Below are 21,622 nucleotides of genomic sequence, written 5' to 3' on the forward strand. Positions count from 1 at the left end.
TCATCAAGGAACACTGCTTGGGATACTGCTTTGTGTTTTGCTATGTGTTTGAAACCTACCGCACAGTCCAAAATTTATTTATAGGCAATTGATCATATCCTCAAGGAACTACTAGGAAAGTCTGTACTAGGAAGGCTTAGATTTAGATTTAGTAAATCTATATCTGCCGTCTGATACCTCAATGTTTTAATACAGGTACCCTCAAATTATAACTCCTAGGAAAGTATTTGACCCTGCAAGGAAAGATGGAAAATCTGGATCCAGATTACAGAGTTCTGAAGAGATGTAGATCTGGGAATCTGATTCTGAAATCAGTTGTTCTAAACCCAGAAAGCAAACCATAGCACAGAAGACTAATACATGGTCAGGGAGTATTCTACATTCATGGATGTAGATAAGCCACATAAACTTTTTAGGAAGAGGTCATATAATTTATTAAATCAACTGATAGAGAAAGTGGTTTGCTAAGGGAAAAATCAGGCAATTTGTATTGCTAAAGAAACTATAACCATGAATTCTGAAGAATCGAAAACACACAAGAACTGCAAACAGCTTCTTCTCTACAGCTCAGATGTGTATCTTAATAATAAATAACCATGAAAGACTGCCAGCAGCAAAATAGTTAGATTTCAGGATAAAACAAGATTGCTTGAATGTCCCCAGTTAAGTGTGTTTTTGTAGTCTGCTTTCCCAGGCTCTAGAATCATTCCCGTGGGCTAGTTTTCTTTTAGAGTATGGCTAAATCCCGCGCATTGTTAAAAAACAAAGTAAGTATTTTTCAAGTCTCTATCAATTTTTCAAAAGAAAGTATCTAAGCTGGTATTTATTCTAAACTCATTGAAATGAGAATTTGTTGTTCAGCCCAAAATATCCACTCATGTTACTAATAAACCATTCCATTTATGTAACGTTACTTGATTGACAAACTTTCTGTGGATCAGAGTCATTTGCATCTTAGGGCCTTGCCTCTTTAGTATATTAACAATTGATTAAGAGGAAGCATTCTAAAACGTTTCTTTCTGCATCAAAGGCATTTAACAAAACCTCCAGTGATAAGTTTAATATTTTAAATTCATCATACTACAGATGAAACAGTGTGGATTAGCTACTGACTCTCCCTTTAATTCATGAAATAACTCATCTGCATCCTTATTACACCGAACAATGAATCAAAAATCTCACAGTCCAGACCAGAACTTAACAACATAAGCAAAGGTCATCTATCCAAACCAAAAGAATTGTGATATACCTTTTGTGCAAGTCATGCTTTGCCTTTAAACTGATTTTGATTATTTGATTCTAGTAAGCAAAAACCTTTTTCAAAGTGACTGTCATTTAAATTACTTCAGAGCTAAAATTTAGCCCTTTCTTTTAAGACTACACTTAAATTCTTCCAGGAAAATGTGGTATAAATTCAAGCTGGGTTTTGTTGAAGTGCCCTTCAGGAAATAGCTTGTATTATCTGTAAAACATGCATGTGGTAGTAAAAGAAAAAGAGCTCCCAATGGAGATAATTTAGAAAAGTGTTGTTAAGTCTTCAGCCTCAGATGGTCATCCCTTGCATCAGATTTAAGATCCGTATACGTCTGTTTGCTAAACAGTCTAAAATAGGAGAGAAGCTGCAACAAGCTAATTATTGGTTTATTGGGTTTTATTTCTATTGACTAAGACAATGTCTTTACTATTACCTGTTACTGTCTATCCATTAGGCAAGTTTTCTTATTCCTGACCACACACTGCTGTAGTCATGCATTAATATTTCTGCTTTCCTTGCTCCTTTGACCTTGTCCTTCCCCTCTGACTACAAAAAAGCTTTTGAGAAATAAGAACACAGGCAGCAGGCGTTTCCCTAAAAAAAAATGTTTTCAAACCAGAGAATATGTTTTTCACCTTTTTTTTTCTATATTATATGTTACACTAAAAAAAACCCCACCTAATTCATGTAAATAGCCCTATGGCAACAAACAATAATTTTGCTAGTACATCCAAAGCAAAAAGTCAATAAAAATGAAGTATATGTGAAATGCAGTTTCTTCAGCTTCCCACTTTTGACCTCTGCAATATTTTCTTCAGCATCTTCCTACTTCTGTCCAACCACCTCTTTTTACATAGATGTTAAATCATTTTTCTAGCTATAAATTTAAAACTGATTTCCAAGGCTAACAATGGTGGACCTTAGTGCTTTCTTATAGCTATTTAATTGCCTTAACACCCAGCGCTTTGACAAATTGGCGAAGATGTATCCATTTTGTTCCAGTTTCATGTTAATAGTTTTTACTTTTATGGTTTAATGTCTTGGTGCTTTTTAAAAGTCAATGTGTAGGGGGTAATACATTCAGTGCCAGGAGATCTTAACCTTGGCTAGGAACACACCGTTGTAAGAAAAAAAAACTCAAACCAGAATTTTCACTTGGTTGGGGCAGACGGCTGTAAAATACAGAAAAGACCTATACAGTCATAATTCTTTCTGCACTACACGGCTTTAGCAGCAGAATGGCAAGTCAGACCCCTTAACAGGAAGAGCACCTTGCCTGCAACTTGCCGGTGAGTTTATTTGGCTTCAAATAATAAAAGGAAAGCTATGATAATTTTATTAGGTCTCAAATACTAAATATTTTAAGCCCACTAGCAATCATCAATCTCCTTATATTTAGAAGTGCCTGAAAACAGTATGTATTTAATTTTTTTCTTGAACCATTCCTCTATGGGATACTTTGGAAGTAATGAGTGATTAAAATATGATCCAAAAAATAAAACTCTAATATGCTTTAACTCAGCTCAGGATAAAAGGTAGGAAATCAAATTCCAGATATGGTATAATCAGATCTTTGAAAAAGATAGTGCACTTCTGAGGCACTATCTCCAGTGTTTTCAAATTGGTTTAAGATTTTGAGAGGAGAGAAAATGTAAGCTCTACTTATGTGCAGCATTTCCTACCTCTCTCTTGCTATCAAGATGCTGAAAAATACAGTTTCACGCCTTTAAGCAATATGCCATATAGAGCACACATCACATCCCTCATGTTTTTATTAACAAAGGCATACTGGGTCACTAGGTGAAAATTAAATGTTTCTGCTCACTAGGAAGACCAAAATTATGATACTTTTTAATGAAAGATATTTATTATGACTCATGATACTAAATGATGGCTCACAGAAATCACACAGCAAAATGCTTTCCTTTCAATACTTGAAGGCAGCCTATAAGAAAGATGGGAAAAAACTTTTTAGGAATAGGACAAGGGAAAACAGTTTTAAACTAGAAGAGGGGAGATTTAGACTAGATATAAGGAAGTTTTTATAAGGAGGGTGGGTGATTACTGTTTGATATTAGATGGGGGTCTTGCCCCCATGACTACCTTTACAGTAATTAGGACTGAAATTTCCTTTTCTTATTTTGTGATCCTTAAGATGAGTTTGTGCATGTTTTTTAAGTGGTCTTTTTGGATTGAAAACACTCTTCAGGAGCTCCAGCACAAGTTGTGTGTTCAAAGTCATCATTTGCCATTGTGCAAATAGTCCCTTCACTTTCTGCATCCCTGTTAGCCAAGCTACAGAAATGAATTAAAATTAAAATCTTTTATTAAATTTCTCTCATTTGCTAATGAGTTAGTTAAATCTCCCTATAAAAGGAATATAAAATCTCAAAAGTTTTGTAAATGCCTTCATTAACCAAAATCTTGGCCCTTTTTTATTAATTAGATTTAAAAGCTTATATAAACCTTCACCAGCTTTGCCTGTGAATTTTATTCTTCACAGTCACATGGCTAAGCAGTCCTTTAAAGATTTGCTGTCTTTGTGATTCTTAATTGGTGAATTCTCCCAAATTCAAGCTAGAAATAAAAATGCCTGCGTTGAACTTCTTGTGGACAGAAACCTTTCTCTCTGGAAATTAAATCTTTGCTTCTACGCTATTCATTGATGCTCACCCCTCACGCATTCCATATTTTTCTCCTGTGAGATAATAGTAATCTCTACAGTTTCTCATTTTGATATTGTAAACAAGGATTATGACTGCACACAAGGATTAATTGCTGGAGATGATAAAAAATAGCTTTAGAGTTAAACTGCTGAAAAGGTATTTTTAAAATATAGGCTAAAGACTGTATGGAGAGTGTCAGCAAACAGAAGGCTTCTAACATGGCATTGCCTGAGTCTTCATCATTTATACTTCTCTGTTGTCAGCTCACCAAACCCTGCAAAACTGCAGAATTCCAGTCATCTCATAAATTGAGAATGACATTGTTTCCTTTGGTCATAAAATATGGACTATAAAAGAATGAGTGTAATGTAACATGATGTGTACCATATTTTTTAAAATACTTTGCATTTGGAAGCTGAAATGTGAGGCTTTTGTATGGGATAAGTCATTGATCAGGTTGATGTCAGAACTGCTTACTGTGCTGTAAAAGCTTTGTTCTCTTTCACTGCCATAGCCTGTACTGTCAGACATTCCACTGCATGACTGCAAAGCCCAACCACTGTCCCAACTTCTGCAATCATGTTCTGTAATAATGGAAAAATCACTCATTATTAGTCTGAGACCACAGCTTTCTAACTCAGAGAATAGGATTCAATGCCTGTGTTAGAGGCACATGAAAAATGGGGTAAAGGACAACAGACTACAGGATGAAGAATCACAAGCATTGAAACAATTAACCTTTAAGTACCACCATGTAGAGAATATCTTGGCAGAGCAAGGGCATGATGTTTTACTTAAGGTCTGCCTGCACAACCCAGCCCGTAGTTCTGAAGGCAATACCTTTGAAGTCTCCTTAAAAGATAAGGATGAGAAACAACAGCAAGGTCATAAACAGAAGGGAGGATGTTCAACAGGATTGGCTGGCCACGGGGGTGGGGAGGAAGTGCCACCTGGAAACGGAAGGAGGGAGAGACTGAGGCTGGCATGAAGGCGGAAGTAGATTCACTTATAACCAATTATAAGATGACATGTGTGATATTTAGTTAATTAAACCAATAGTAGTTTGTTTGTACCACATGAACCCTGTAGAACCCTATAAAGTGTGCTGTTTTAAGCTAATAAAAGTCACTTTACGAAAGTTCACTCTTACCTCCATGAGGACTCCGTGAATATTTCGGGGAATCTTCCTACACCACCATGCTAACCACATAGTTACATTATGAACATAGTTGTTTAGACTGTCTCTCCAGTTTTTATTTTCCACAAGTTTCAAGAAATATTCTACATTTATCTCAGTGTTGAAACTGGCTCACAATTTTCTGTGCCTAGTTTTACGAGAATTTTCAACATACACCACTTTCCTAATCAAAGGAGCATGGCCTCTCCCGCATTGCTAACTATTGCAAACATGGATTTTTCTGAGCCTTGTGCTGATACTAAAACTCTGCAAAATGGTACATCAGTCACACCCAAGTCAAACTGCTGGCAGAAATGGAGGAAGGAAAGTCAGAATACAAATGATCTCTTTCAAAACAATGTGTATATCTGTGGTTGTCCAACACACTTGCTGAGCCTGGGATCCTGGAAAATCATAAGCTGTATGAACTACAATAGCCTTATTTGTCCCAAAAAAGAGACAACTTCCAACATTAAGAATACTAACCAGTTCAGGATTTTGTTAATTCTCAAGGATATCAACCCTTACACAGCAAGCAGTATTCCCTTGGTGACATGACGACCATGCTGAGGATGGGTACCCTACCACGACCACCACTGTCCCACACATAAATATTAAACTTATAAATGGGTGCTTAAATTGTCTGTCTTCTAGGTGCCTTTCTTTTGTTACATTCAAGTGACAAGTTAGGAGCAAAGAGGCAACAGTCTCTAATACCTCGCTACTGAGTATGTCTCAGTACTTACAGCTCCATTTTTCCCTCTCTCTTCCTCCTTGCAGCTTTCTTTTCCTTTCTCCTACTAGTTTTACAAAGTTATTGCAAACTTTTCATGTTCAAAATAGCTTTTACAATCTTGCTTCTCACATACACACAGAAATCTCAATAATCCATATAAAAACTTACAGAACTGGCATTTTGTCATTTCAGGAAAATGGTAGCCAATCTTCCAACATCTGGGACATATCTGCATTTCTTCATATTTACATTTGGTTTTATTCACTGCTGTGCATTACAGAAGTGCATTTCTCACTGTTCTACCTCCAGACAACAGCACCAATTTAATAAATTTCTCTTTTCGCTCATTAGGAGCCAGGAACAGAACCTTGGACCTTCAAACGTGACACTCAAATTCCTCATCCACAAAAAGCTTCAGTTCCTATTAGCACTCCAGCCCTCAGCAGCCTTGCAGAGGGCAGCACCTGTCCCTCACCAGGATGGACCTAGCTCAGCCACCCAGAGTGTAACATGCTTGATTTGATAATCTCAGTAAGAAAAAACAAAAACAAAAAACCCACCGCCAAAAACACTACAGGGTAAAAGGCAAGCTTCGTAAAAATGAGCCATTGAATGATTTAAGGTGAAATATGTTTGTAAAGTTTTATTTCTATTCTGTAAAATATACATGGAAAATAAAAAAGGCAGCTAGAATAAAAAATACATCATATTTTCAGTGAGGTCTATGAATTACCTGGTATTATTTTTCTGCAAGTAATGCAATTTTGATACATTTCCAAATAAGTATCTTTAGTTCTTCTCAGCGTTATTCAAATCAGAAATTTCCAGGATTGTTACAGCCTTACAAAATAACAAATAGTTTACTTTCTATACCCTTATTTAAACATAAAATTATTTTATAGCATCTTTATTCTGAGAGCATGCTTTGTGGCATATACATGGACTATTTTACCCACTACTGAAATGCAGCCATCTCTGAGGTGAAACACAGCACCTATTTAATTGTATTCAAAGCATTACAGAGCATTTAGAACAGATTAGAGTATCCAACTGAAACTGCAGGAAGCATTTTGCTAGACAGAATGTAGGTAACTCTACTGGAATTTGGCCAGAGTGTTCTGTCTTGCAGGAAAGATCACCGGTAGAATTTTCTTGATATTCACTTATACTACTTGTATGCTTTTATCCCTGTTTAAAAGTAAACCAGTCCTTCCAGAATGGTACTGAGAAACATTAAAAATCGATTCACTTGCAATGAGACACATTCTCAAAATCTCATTTTTTGAGGATTTTGCAGGAAGCACATGCAGTGCTTTCTGAGCAGACACAATTTCCTCTCTCGGTCTTTCTGCGCACTGGAAGAGAGCTTCCTATCTCTGAAGGGAAATGTTGTTAATGTCACTGTTGTTAGAAAACCCTAACAGGAAGATGCTACAGCCTTTAAATGTCATTATCAGTGCCGTGTTGGTTAAACCCATAAATTTTTGGCTAGTATCTAAATGTACTTCAGCCTGTGGGTTGCCAGACTGCTGCAGTAAGCACTAGTTTAGACTTCTGAGGAATTGTCCCTATTTCATCCTTATAAAGGATATGACAGGTATAGCAGAGGGAATTAGTATGACATGACAGTTTGAGAAGAGACTTGTCAAAAAAATGTATGACGCATAGAGGGATGAAGGGCAAGTCAGTAGGATAACTCTCCCCATTTCACTTTTTCATTAGCCAGTTTATAGAGTCTTGATAACTATCTGCATCAGGAAATAAAAGGAGGATAAATCCAAGTGTTTCTGTAATGCAGAGCTGTTAATTTACAAAGAACATACAAAGACTTGTTTATCAGAATACAGCAGAAATCAAACAACAGTAGATGGTTCCTTTGCTCTCAGTTCCAAAGACAGTACTTGGCTAAATGTGAATACAACCATAGCACTAAATAAAAAGGAGATGAGCTGCTCTCTTGACCCCCAGGCACAGCTCCTTTCCATACACCAAAACTACTCTCTTCCCCTCACGAAATGCTGCATCCAAGTCTGAACCACCTAACTCTGAATCATGCCCAGACGTAAAAGGAAAAGGTAATTAGGGAGTGTGTTAACAACAAACAGTATTGTTTGCTATGGGCCAGTATCCAACCCCATACCCCAACCCTATTGTATTTATAAGTATGGATGTAGCTTATTAGTCTTTTCCCAAAACCAAAATTCCAAAATTTTACAGGGAATTTTATTTTACCAACCTTTTCTACTTTCTTCATTTCTGTCTTTTTTGCACTCACAAAGATTCAAGGAGATTTTAAAAAGGGACTGAACACATTTACCTGTGGCTATCAAATGTGACAGTCCACATGCAACCTCCAGTTTAGGGGTCTGTAAGCACTGACTACCAAAAGCTGTAAGCATGCATTAATCAGAGGAAGGCTCAGTGGTACTGGCCATTTTCACAGTCTAAATGGACTTCTGTTCTAAGTTTCTTACATCTCTGACACCTAGTTGCAGTTATAGCCAGCTGAAACCACTTTTTTTTTTAAACTGCAGCAGAATTCACCGATTTTCGTGGCTCAAACTCTACTCCAGGATTCTACACAATCTGTGTAGTGCATTTCAGCTTCTAGACATCTTACAAAAAAGTTTCTTTTTAAATTTATCCTCAATGAAAGCCAGCTCACCTGCCTCACCCACCCTCAAAATAATATGTATTTTGAGGATGAAAAAAAGACAAAATTACACATGGTTAAAAACCTTAAGCATGAGGATTACTCCAGGAGGAATTATGCATAAATCCTTATATCCAGTCCCTACAGTTTTCAAAAGAACATTGCAACTGCAGTACAGTGTGATGCCCAACCAGTTCCAGACCCAGGACCATCCAACCTTGCACCTGCCATTCTGGGGATGTTCATAGCAAGAGGAGGGATCCCAGCATCCTCCAAAAGCATGCAGATTCCCAGCCTCTGTGGAAAAGAAAAGGACTCTCTGCACAATCCTTAGTAATTCTCTACTAAATAGGTGTCTCTTTATATTTTAGAAAAGAGGCTTTTTGAGTAAGCATGAATAACCTTGATCACCCAAAGAAATATAAAGGACGACAGAAAAGGGTGATTTCACCAAACTATTTTCTCCCATTAGATTCATCATCATATCACACATTTGAGGAAAAAGCTTGTAAGGTTTTACTAAGTATCTGATATAAATGTTCTTGAAAATTAAAATGTCGATAAATCAACTGAAAGTTTTTGGTTTCATTTCAGTTAGTCCTTCCCTGCCCATTTTTTTTTTTTTCCCCAGTTGTTTCAATTAACTGCAAACTTTCCTAAAGCACACTGCCCAGCCTGTTTGTAGTTTCAGGCAATTCTCATAATGAACTAATCCCACTGTAGACACCCTACTTTGTTATTCTGTACACTTGGGAATTGCTAACAACAGAACACAGAAGAATAGGTGGGGAAAAAACGTGAAAATGCTCTCTAAGAACAATGTCTCCTTCATTCAAAGGGAGCTTCCTGAAGCCTGAAAAATGAACAAGCTAAGACCACTTCAGAAAATGTCCCCCCACCAGCACTGGTATAGAAGCATGTAATGGACAACAGATTTTAAAAACCCCTTGTTCAATACTTTTACTATCAGTGGAGATGCCTGGCTTAAAAACGTCACTGAGTATGCACAGATGAGCTGGTGAAAGGATATTCTCTAGAAAGGGCACATGCCCCTCAATCTGCTCTTACAAAGAACCTGCTTATTACTACTCACAACTGCAAAGCCAGAGGGTTTTGTTGAACAAAAACATAGCGTTAGATGAAGAAGCTAATGTTTTCTCAGTGTTTCTAAATTCAGAGAACTGGAGTTGAACTGAAAGGGCAAAGATGTACTTGCTCAGTCCACCTGAGCTCAATGAATTTTAATTGCTATTCACATTCCAAGAACTTTGCTTTATACATGCATTAACCTTATATGAATAAATAATAATGCTCACAAACATGACCAATGTACTACTGAGTCACCACTAGAATATATTACATGAAGAAAAAGAACTCTATATACTACTGTAACAAAGGAAGCTTTGACTTTTATGCATGAGCTTACTTTCTAAACCTAACCTGTCAAAGTACAAACTTACTGAGATGTAAGATTCCTGACTTTGCTTTGCTTCAAAGGAAGCTATTTAAGACATCTGAACCATGAATATGCAATCACTTTGATCTCTATCTGCAGAAAATGCAAGATTTTAGGCAAAACCTTTATAGCATGTACCCATGGAACACGATTCTGAATTTTAAGAAATATTTGGGAATGAGCTAACTTTTTTTTTTTTACACCTATTAAATACGCTGACATCAGGGTGACTTTCACTGTTTCCTCTTTCTTATAATCAATGTTTCTTTTCCTCCAGTCAGAAGGTAGAAGACCTTCCAACTTTTTGTATAATAATAAATAAGACCATTCATAGAATAAGTTAAAAAAAATAAGTTTTGTTTCTACTTTCTAACGAGATGAGAATAACTTCAGTTATTCTGTGGTTTCTGGCAAGGTTTTTGTATATGTGATTTCAGATGTGTTTCTAAAAAAATTTCTACTATTTGCTTGCCATTTTTTAATTTACCTAAATATTTATGGCAAAGTACAATTAAAATTATTTTAAAGCTTTAGTTCCTTAACAGAAAGGTTTTTTGGGCACTTCTATGGTTTTTATAAGAATACAAATAAAATATAGTTACAGTGAGTACTTCCACTGTTCAGGAAAGAAACCTTTTCAGAGACATATTGTTCCCACAGATGTCTTCTCTTGAAAATACTAGTGTGAAGCAACTTGGCAAATGGGTGCATGAAATGAGGAACATTAGATGCAGAAAATATTGACTATTACACTGAACAAGTAACATTCATGTCTAGGGGAATGGTGTAGCCTATGCAAACAAACCCAAGTTTAGCATTAAGTTTGCAGCAGTGTAGGGGACAGCTGCCACATACTTACAGTCCTAGAAGAACGGCTTTGCAGCTTTCCAGTGTAAGCTACTCTACCGTCAGTCCCTGGGCTAGGGCTGCGTAGCAAACTCACATATACTTCTACCACCTGCCATCACCCCTGCACTGCAGTGCAGTTATAGGGGATCTAACTTCAGCACCATGGGGAATCCAGATACCAACTATATGGTAATTTTAAATTAGATAACCAGCCAAGAGTACTAGAGGACTACCTCCTGCTACGCTCTTTAAAGATGTATCTAGCAGCAGTGCTGATGAATCACACGTCAGCAGGTTTTTCTCTTTAGCAGTTAAGCTAGTTGGAAGAAAATAAAGTTCTAAACTCTGTTAATGAATACTCTATCACAAGAACCAAGCAGCAAGTTGTCTGTTAAGAATAATCATAATAACCAAACGGTGCTCTTTGCAGGAGTTGACAATACACTGGATTAATGATAATCAGCACTAAACATTCATCTAGACTTCATAAAAGCTTTTTACTTTGTCTTTTGAACATATTTTATCCAAGGTAGAAACAGTCAGGAGAGGACAGATTATGTTCTTTCCTGGAACAGAAAATGTTTAAAAGAAAACCAAAAATATTAACAGCTGCAGCTGAATGTGTTAAAAAAAAAAATCTATTATGACTTTAAGGAAATGTGTTGGAACTGGAGGAACTAATGTGCTCATTAAACTTCTGAAAGAAGACAGGAACAAAAAAGGTGATAAAACCAGTGAATGATCATCTTTTTTGTGTTAGGTCTAGAGAGGATGCTGAGGTACTTCAGAAGAATCCAATAAAACTAGAAAATTATGCAACACTGCCAAATGTTACCTAATCCATATATTGGAAGTAATCAATAGGGTCACTTGGGAAACTGGTAAATTGCCAATGAAGTGCAACAGTTCAGCAAAAAGCCTGACTCGATATCATTCTGGACAGTTCAATATGCACATCTGTTCAGTGGACAACTTTGAGCCTATCTCCACAGAAACACGAACTCTGTTTCAAAGACTCAAACAGCTCCACTTGCTATGCCCTTCATCACACTGAGGTAATGCCTGACTGAAAAGTGGTGCACAGCAGCCAGAAAGTGTGCTTTTTATATAAGATATAATGAAACTGTGGAACTCCATGCCAGTGGATGTTGTGCCTCCTAAAAGTACAGCTGAGTTTAAAAGTTACTTGAGAAATTAATGGGAGAAAGCATCATGAAAGACTGTTCAACACAAAGTTACAACCTCTGACCCAGTAGAAGTACCACAATTTGCTGGAAGGTTACACCAAGAAAAGTATTACTGTATGTTTGTTTTCTTCTTATACTCCTCTTTTAAGCTCCACTACTGGCTATTGCTAGAGAAAGGAGCTAAATGGACCAAGGAGACTGATCTAGTGCAGCATTTTTTTACCATGATACTTTTTTTTGGAACTGAGCAAAAAATTGTGTTTTCTTATCCAGACATCAGTGTCATCAACTATCAGTTCATATTTTGAAAGCAATCTGAATTCTCTGGAGAAAACAGCCCTTGTGTCTTTTGTCCCAGGAGTTTCAGTATCAGTTAGACAAAGTATGTGAAGTAAGTCAGAATGCATCCAAACAAGTGTGTGCATTCAACATGCTACAGGTAAATAAAACTACATGTTTAGTATTTCATTATCGTTTTCATATTTAGATCTTTTACTACAATATATCTATATATACAGAGAAACTAGAAAATACTTATTTTTCTGTGCAGAAGCTGTATCTAAGCAAACTCATATTCTTTCACTGTTTTCAAATACATCTCTTCAATTAGTTTTTTTGAGTATTTGAAACATTTCACAGTTCACCTTACTGTGTAACTCCCAGAAAACATTTAATACTTGGATGCACAGAATTTTTCTTTGTATTCTATTGCTTGCAGAGTCCTTACCAGATTATATAACAGGTGTCAATATGTTTCTCAATTTCTTTTTTAAATATTAATTTTCCATGTGTCTTCATTAAACTGCTCAGATTTATTGAAATAATTATAAATGAATGTTGAAAGAGAAAAATCTAGCCTGAATTTTGTGTACAAGCTCTGAGAATATGAAAAACTGTTTGCAGGGTTTTAGTAACTATAATAAATGCATTCATGATCGCACACTCTTATCTATAAAAACACATCCCTTCAGTTTCACTACAGGTTTCCGTCATACAAACTATTAAAAATCCTTAAGAAAAATATAGCCTTCTGGAAACAAATTCAGAAACAAAGTCCATAACTGTCTCTGGGAAAAATACAACAATCTATCTCTCCACAAACTTTTAAGAAAGCTGTTTCAAAAAAACCTGCTGTTAGAAATCCTTGCTCAGCATTTCTTCTTTTAAAAATAATTTTTAAAAAAGTAAAAGTACCCCAACAGCACAATGATTTCTACACTCTTTTTCTGGTTGTTTGGGGCTTTTTTTCTCACACTTGCTAAATTTATGAAAATTGCTACTGAACCAGGAGATCATTCTACAGCTGTAGAGAACAGTAGATTTAACAGCAGATTAGAGCCAAAAGAAGCCTCAAAATGCTACATGAGCAACCCACCATTTGTCTTCTGCTCCCATTCGAACAGCAATGAAGATACACTGAGTCTGCCAGCCCTCAATGTAGTGCAGTAACTCTTGCTATAAAAGCTTGTAAACTAACATGAACACTGAGAAATGTGAATCTTTACTGCTTCAATGTTCTTTTATGAACAACAAATATCTTAATAACAAGCTGTGCAAATCATCGAGTAACTGATGTTTGTAATTTATGTGAGATCAACAAATCAAGGAAGGTTCGGAAAGGTTTCTGGTGTTTTCATGAGCAGGCTGACAGTTCTCCCCCTTCGCCGTCCACCTGGACAAGTACAGCACCATATTCAGAGCATATTTCTACCAAAGCAGTGATGAGGAATGAGGGGTTATTTGTGTCTGGGTTTGTGATTGGGCTTTTGCATTTCAGACGGGAATACATACCACTCTGCAAGGACTGAGCTAATTAAGTGCTAATTGACTCTCTGGCACCTATAACGAGGTAATTCATCCACGCCATCTCCCACTGGAAACTGCAATGACTATTAACATAGAAAGGACTGCTTATTTAGCGGCCAGTGTAAGACAGTCATAAGCATTTGTTTTAAGAGCAGAAAGACAGAGGGCAAATGAGGATATGAGTGTTTTTAATGGCTGATTAAATCTGGGTAGCTCGATCTCCTTTCATGCTGTGGATGTTGTGTGCTGCAGTCACGCCTCTCACTGCCAGCCTGCACTGGGATGATAATCAGTCACTATGAAAACTCATTAGCTCCACAGCAATGAGTCCTCCACTGCTGAAGCTTGGTGCTGTGCTTAGTACCATGGCAATGATCTCTAACTGGATGTCCCAAACTCTCCCATCTCTGGTAGGACTAAATACCACCAGAATAACCACTTCAGATACTCTAGTAAGTAGCTGTGATGTGTTGCAAGCCATCTTAATGCTGTAGTAGTATTTAAGTGCCAGCAAAAGCTTTAGTTTGTTGCCTCTTTGTAAATCTCTTTTTAAGCTACTAATCTTCCTATCATCACTTAATGCATGCTTCTCTTTGAGCATCATGAAACTGCACATTGGTGAGCATGTTGTGGTCTTACTATGAAAGGAAAGATTTTAAAATAGCATCCTTAAATATTTAAGAACAAATGCCTTCATCTTGAGTGTGAAATGCTGAGAATAGTACAGCAATGTCATTTAATTTGTCTAGACTTTTTTCCTATGTTTATTGCTCCGAAAGTTGTTTTGCATTATTAAGAAAAAAAAAAATAATCTGGGAGTAGGTTTCTTTTAAGGAATAATGTTATATATTAGCTATTCACTACAATATGCAAGGGGTCTGATTCTTTCCTGTTTTTCTTTAACAGAGTACAGTTAAACAAATAAATAGCTGTTAGAAACAAAATAAAATTGGTATTAGGAGGTTGGGTACCAGATTTTAGAAAGGCTGATATGGGAATAATACAAATAACACAAGTATCACTTTGTATGGTTGATGCTCATATACAGCAGCCTCTGTTAATGAAGACCTACAAAAAACCTGTGATTCTCATGAGAAGCCTAAATATTAAAGTAATACTTTAATTGGACCACAGTGAACACCATAGTGGTATTCATAAACTAGAACACCATTTTCCTAAATGTTTAGTAAAATATGCTTCTCTCTGTATCTTTTTGTGTAACTGCAATCAGGTGTTTACATAATAGTATGTTATGTAAAATGTAAATTTAACTATTTGTACAGTAGTTCACTATGCTCAGAACTTAGTTTTTTAGTTGTAACTAAAAATGATGCATTCAGTAATCAACATTGAACTCAATATATGCATGCAGGAAAAACACTGCTGCAGAAAATCACTGCATTTAGATTTTAAATATTACGACTTTAAAATTAATTAAATTATGTTGTAAAAGAATCCTGTTGTGTTTTAGAGCAGCAAGAAGGTAAGAAGACAAGGAAAAGCTGTATTTTTTTTCCCCTAGATGTAACTTGTGCTCATTGAACATATTGCTAGTTCTTGTGAAAATATGATATTAAAAGAAATAAAGTTCCCTATAATATTTAAATATAAGTTTAAAGTTGCAACTGAGCCACTAAGATGCACACTAGTTATTAAAACACACATACATATATATATATTTACACACAGACATCTCTGTGTTTATATATATTAACATGTTCAGATTCAGGTAAACTGTCATGCTTCCCTTGGCTGCAACAGAGCGCCGCTGATATAAATGCCTCCTAAGTATTACTTCAATAATGCTCTTTGCACTCATTTTGTTGGAGTTATATGCACATTTTGTGTTTCAAGAGGGGTAGCAGGAGTGCCTGTAGAGCTGGGGAAACAATCATCACAACCTGATCATCTGAGTTTGGCGACATCTGCCCAGTAAAACAAAAAATATTACCTTCAATAATGTGGGGTTCTTTTTGCATAAAAGCAAGCACCCCAAAACTGCTACCCTTTTTCTAAACTTTGGATGTTGGCTGAGAGACTTTACGCCCCAGGTGCTCAGTGATGCTGAGGACATCAATGACTGGTTTTTAACTGCCATCAAGAGTTACCCACTGTCAGCTTGTCCAGCACACTTCTCTAGAAGCTCTCTCCTAGCACATACGCAGCTCAAACTTTGTATGTGGTACCAGGAAAAAAGAACAAACACTCACAATTTCCTCCCTTCAGCTGGAATAATTGCATAAGGAGATAGGGTCGGGGAAAGGGCTTCCTCTTTGCAGCTCTGTTCCAGTCCCAGGACTGAAATTGCAAGACAAACTGAAAAATACTGTTTATATTTAAGCAACCATATCATGTATATGTACTGCCATTTGCCCTGTCACTAGTAACAATGGAGGTAACTATAACAGTTTTATCAGAATATATAAAAGTGCAAGTGAAAAAATAAATCTTTTGGAGGTAAGTGAAGAGAGTCTGTAGCACAGCAGCCTGCCACAGCAGTGATTAATATTGGTCTTTCTAGGGACTCCTCAGCTTTCCTCAGATTTTCAAGAGCTAGCATAATTTATTATTGTTGCTATTCTCCACTTGTTATTTTTCTTGCTTGTTTACTAAAGCCTGTCAGCAGTAAGCCTGCATTTGAAGAGCAGATTCAGTATCTTCTGTAAGGCTTTGATGCCTTCTAGCTCCTTTCCTGCACAGCACAGCAGTTTCTGCTTGAGGTAGGGATTAAATGTCAAACTAAAAAAATAACATAGAAAAATAAAAGCAAAGTGCACCTACATACTTGTGCTTGATTTCCTCTGTGATTGCTCACATTACCCATCCTAATTAATGAAGGAACCCTAATGGCCAAATACAGGAAGCCACAGAACGCCACTAAGAACTGTAGCCTAAATTGTAGGAGTACCATGTGAGTGCTTATTTGTGCATGGGCAGCCAATAACCAGGCACTTGAATTGCGCCTGACAGCATCTCCCTGTGAGAAGTATTTTCCAAATAGCAGTTACTTTTTAAAATCAAGCCTTATGCTAGACACCACAAGAAAATATCTGCCAAGTTAATCAATAAAGTGGGTTTGGTTTGGATTGTTTTTTTCCTTAGATGAGGCCAAGAAAAAACCATTACAGTACTTAAGCACCTTTGATAACACAGCCTGGATTATAATGGCTTTACTATAGACCCTGCATAATCCTGGTATCTCATCCAGTCTCAACTGTAAAAAACATACTAGAATGCAGTAAAACAGTTGCTACCAATCTAAAAGTAGCACGTATAAGGCTCAAATATCACAATTATTCAGAAGCTTATATTAAGTATTTCTGTCCTAAAGGAATCACATTCACAAGCTCTAGGTTCCTGAACTTCAACAAAAATTTGGTTTCCTTGCTCTTGCAGGACAACACTGGGCATAATTTCCACAGAGAATCACAGAAACTACTGGAGTGAACAAGGCTCACACTTTGCAAGGGTTACCAGCCTTGATCGGCTTCCATTGTTCAAGCTTGTAGTTTTAGCAGCTGCTCAAAAACAACTCAAATTGTGGCTGCAGATGTAATTTTGTTTAGTTTTTATTGCTCTCCATGTCTTAAATTAGATTCCCTTTGTTCTAAAAATTACAATGAGGACAGCACCATAGAGGCAGTATAATTTAGCACTGAACTCAGGATATGCCTTTCTAGCAAACCCTAAGGCAAGATCATCTGTCCTCTTTTTACAGTCATCTATATTATGAAACTGTTCTCCTTGCAAAACAGGGAAACACCACAATTTTGATGTTTCAATTAACTCTGCAGGAGAAGAGGTCGCTGCTATCTTCACTGACTTCTTCAGAAAAATCATTGTTATGAAAACTCTGTGCTCTTTTCTAACCTGTCTACAGAACTATTGCACCTCTTCTGAGCTGAGGAACTCTGCAACTTGCTCTGCACTAAGCCACCAGTGAAGCATCAATATCAAAACTTGGCAGTTTAAATAATCACTCTCTATGCTGACACGGAGTACAATTTTATAATATAACTAGTAATTGATTCCAACTGTGTCCAGACCAAAATTACTTCAATAGCATCCATTAGCATCTGTACTATGAAATTCAGTAGTCAATACTATATTATTAGGAAACAATAATGCATAATATTATTTTTAAATTACAGATTTAAAAGAAAGTAAAAAAAAAATACTTCTCATGTCCATTAGTTTTAATTCTATCACCTGAATCTTTTCAATCATCTAATTATATTGCTTTATCTCATTCTTATGCTGTGTATTTCTATACATCTCACTAAATGGACAGATACCTAGTCTCACAAGGTATCACACAAACTTTAAATGCAGTGCAGTCAGACTGCTTTGCAAGCAAATGTGATTTTTTGCTTTTCTTTCTGAGTGGTGGTGATGGTTGCTGTAAAAAATAATGTGTTAGGAATTTTCAGAATTCTTCTGTCCCAGTGAAGGATGTGCAATGTATTAATTGCACTGTGCCATGCTTGCCATGACTCCCATTCACCTCAACTACCCAGACACTTTTCAGTACTACCCTGCGCATCAAGCCTCTCTTCCCTTTGGTGTAGGTGCAGTAAAAGTCGATGGAGAACAGTTTTGTGTGCTGCATCTTTAAGAGCAAACTTTGCTAACACACATCCCGAACCACTTCTGAGCCAATTCCCAACACGTCACATACACTGTGCTCTCTCTTTGGGGTTTTATATTTGTTCTATTCAGTCTTTGTTGTTTCCATTAGACTAAAGTAGAAGTCATTCAGGCTGAAAGGACATGTTTGTTCTCTGCTGATGAAAAACTGTAACATCACTTTGCAAAGAATTAAATCAACTAGCTTGTGCTGAATCACAAGCAGAAAAACTATTCTCATCCACCCTGGGAACAGTGTGTGCTGGGCACTTCTATGGAGCTGTTACAAAGGTGTGAGCTACAACAAAATTGTGCAAAACCACCCATCTAACTAGTTAAGAGAGTAGTAAGTGTTGACTAGGAGGAACCTCATTGCAAGCATATACTGCAAAAATAAATGAAAATATTCTGAGGTAGTGGGTTTTCCAACAACAACAAAACCAGTTCAGTTCCCTTTATTTTTATCATTCTGTTGTTGCAGACTCAGATTAGCCCCAAGGAAGGGTGGCAAGTTTATAGTTCAGCGCAGGATCCTGATGGCCGTTGCATATGCACTGTTGTCGCACCTGAACAAAACCTATGTTCAAGAGATGCTAAAAGCAGGCAACTCAGACAACTGCTAGAGAAGGTAAGTCTTCCCAACAAATTCCTCCTTTTGATCACTAAACTTCCCATGGAAATCCACTCCTTTCCCTTTAAGTTTAATACATAATGGAGTACTAAATAGTTATCTAATAAAAAATATTTCTTCAGGGTATATACCTCACCTGTGTTCTCGCCACTTATCCTTATTTGTCTCTTTTCCTTCTATCACACTTTTCCCAACCCAAGTCACTTCTCTCGCAAACTAAAGTTGCATCTTCTCTCCTGTTCACCCCTCCCAAAATTCTTCCTTACACACAGACAGGACTGATTTTTCTGTGTAAAAACAGTTGCAAATCCTATCCCAAACTAACTAGTTGCTCTGGGATTTAAACTAGAGCTTCTGCTTCAATCATATGAGACTGTTAAAGGTCATTCCTTGTCTCTTATCAACAAATAACAAGATACAGACATGACAGCACCTGCGAAGCAGACTGTACAGAAGAGAAACAGTTCTAATTTTCTTTCAATTGTTCCTTCCTCAAATAATACTATTTATTCATTCTCTGGTGGTGCAAATTTTGCCCAAACAACTCAGTTCTTATACCTAGTATTAGCCATTATTGCTATTCATTATAGTAAAACCACTGAAGTGTTATTTTGCATCAACAACTGAAAAAAATGCTGCAACTATGAAAACACAAACTATTGTTCTGCATTTCCTGTATGAGTAACCCAGGTTTTAGTTATTGCATCACAGCTAGTGGGACAGAACCTGAAGCATGAGAGAGTGTTTGAACAAGCAGCGAAAAGCAACATAAAATGTAGACTTAAAAATACATTTTTAAGCATACAAATTTTTTATAGTGCCAGATCCCTGCAGATTTTCCCTCCCTAAACCTCCATGAACTTCAGCTGGGACTTAGTTTCAGGTTGTGACAGAGCCCATAGCATGAGATGCAGGGAGAGGACATTGATGAACCAGCACACAGAGGAGGAGCTACCTCCCCTCATGCTGTCCCTTTACTTAACAGAGGAAGACTTCAGTTCCCAGTGTCTTTGCTTTAGCATATTTCCCAAACACTAAAATATCAGTGTAAAAAAATCCTACTTTTTTCTAGGGTAGGGGCTGGAGGGGTGTTAAGATCCCAATATAGCTTTTGAGCTGCCACAGGAAAGAACCTAAATCAGTCTCTGAAAATTATTTCCTTACTATTAGAACTGTAGTAATGATGGGTAGGTAAAGTCATATTATTACTTCACTAAGTCCATGCACAGTCATTTAAAGCCTTTATGTGAATGTATCTTCTACTAAGTGGAAACACTGAAAGTTCTTCCAAGATCTGAAGGACTTTATTTTACTGCTTTCAACAATTAGAAAGCAAAGAAAAAAAAATTACTTTAAAAAAAAAAACTTTCTAAGAACTGCTAATGGCACATGTATAATAAGTAATGTTTACTATTTTTAAGAGTATTTCTGGAATCCACACATTCTGTAGGTCAAAATATATTAGTTTCAAACATGAATATCAGTTCAAATATTGCATATTCTTGCAAACAGGAATTCTGCTGAGTTTGTCTTTTATTAGAAAGTTAGAATTTTTTTTTTTCTTGAGCCAAAACTTCAATATGGTGCCTAATACATTTACAGCAGTCTATTTTTCATGTTTTGGGAAAACAAAACACTTACTGAAATAGAATAACTTGCAAAATGTGTCATTTTTATGATTGGCAAAACATTGCTTTTATAATAGATACTGTTCAAAATACATATAATCTTCTCTAGATGACAGTGGTTTTACCTCATTGTGGTAAAAGTGCTCACTATAGCTACAAAGTCACTTGCTCTGCAAAAGTTACCTGAATATTCTCTACTTCTCATCTGTGAAAAAAATGCAGTCTTCTACCAATAAAACAATTGGATAAAATTTCTAATTTTATATCTACTTACTAAATGAGCAAACAGCTATTTGATGATGGGCACACCCAAGCTTATCTCTGGGTAGTCTCATGAATTTCTTATACCGAATTATTACATAAATGCCTACTAGTAATAAAAATTATACTAACCATAATTTCCAAATCTCAGTCCTGTCCCTCCCCAAGTGCTCAGTAGGAAACATGTGCTATATAGCACATCCTGAAGAACAGTCAGCATCTACTACAAGTGACAAAGTAGACTCTACTGCCTAAAAGCCTTTTTTTTTTTTTTTTTTTTAGACCATTGATAATGGTGCGGAAAAGTTCTCTCTCAAAGAAGCTAGTCCAAATCATTTATGGCTTCAAGGTCTTGCTCCTGGTAGTCCTCTGCTAGCCCTGTTCCCCAATTTTTGTACTGTCAGCAGTTATGGAATTTAAAACAATAATGTGGTATAAATGACTTGCAACTAAAGCATTGACATAAACACATTTTATTGCCTAACATTTACGTTTAACTACCTAACCAGGAAAAAAAGGTAAAGCAACAAAGAATGCATTTAGAGAGTGTTCTTCTTTAACAGGTTCAAAATATGTCCCAATCTATTGAAGTTTTGAATCTACGGACTCAGAGGGATTTCCAGTATGTTTTAAAAATGGAAACACAAATGAAAGGGTTGAAGGCCAAGTTTCGGCAAATCGAAGATGATCG

At 36.5% G+C, this 21,622-nt stretch overlaps 1 protein-coding gene across 2 annotated transcripts in view; it reads left to right on the plus strand.

Annotated features, from left to right (window-relative positions):
- Nucleotides 1-14,108: 14,108 nt before the first annotated feature.
- OLFM3 (olfactomedin 3) overlaps nt 14,109-21,622 on the plus strand; it is a 21,070-nt gene continuing 13,556 nt past the window's right edge. Inside the window, exons 1-3 of one of the 2 annotated variants that reach the window (XM_010163417.1) lie at nt 14,109-14,261; nt 18,899-19,039; nt 21,495-21,622. The exon at nt 21,495-21,622 is cut by the window's right edge and continues 43 nt beyond it. In XM_010163417.1, the coding sequence (XP_010161719.1) occupies nt 14,109-14,261; nt 18,899-19,039; nt 21,495-21,622 (422 nt within the window). Of the gene's footprint in view, nt 14,262-18,892; nt 19,040-21,494 lie in introns of both variants that reach the window. The other variant, XM_010163418.1, reaches the window with a different exon arrangement.

This window comes from Antrostomus carolinensis, unplaced genomic scaffold, assembly GCF_000700745.2.
Source record: "Antrostomus carolinensis isolate BGI_N321 unplaced genomic scaffold, ASM70074v2 scaffold2972, whole genome shotgun sequence".
Taxonomy (NCBI): domain Eukaryota; kingdom Metazoa; phylum Chordata; class Aves; order Caprimulgiformes; family Caprimulgidae; genus Antrostomus; species Antrostomus carolinensis.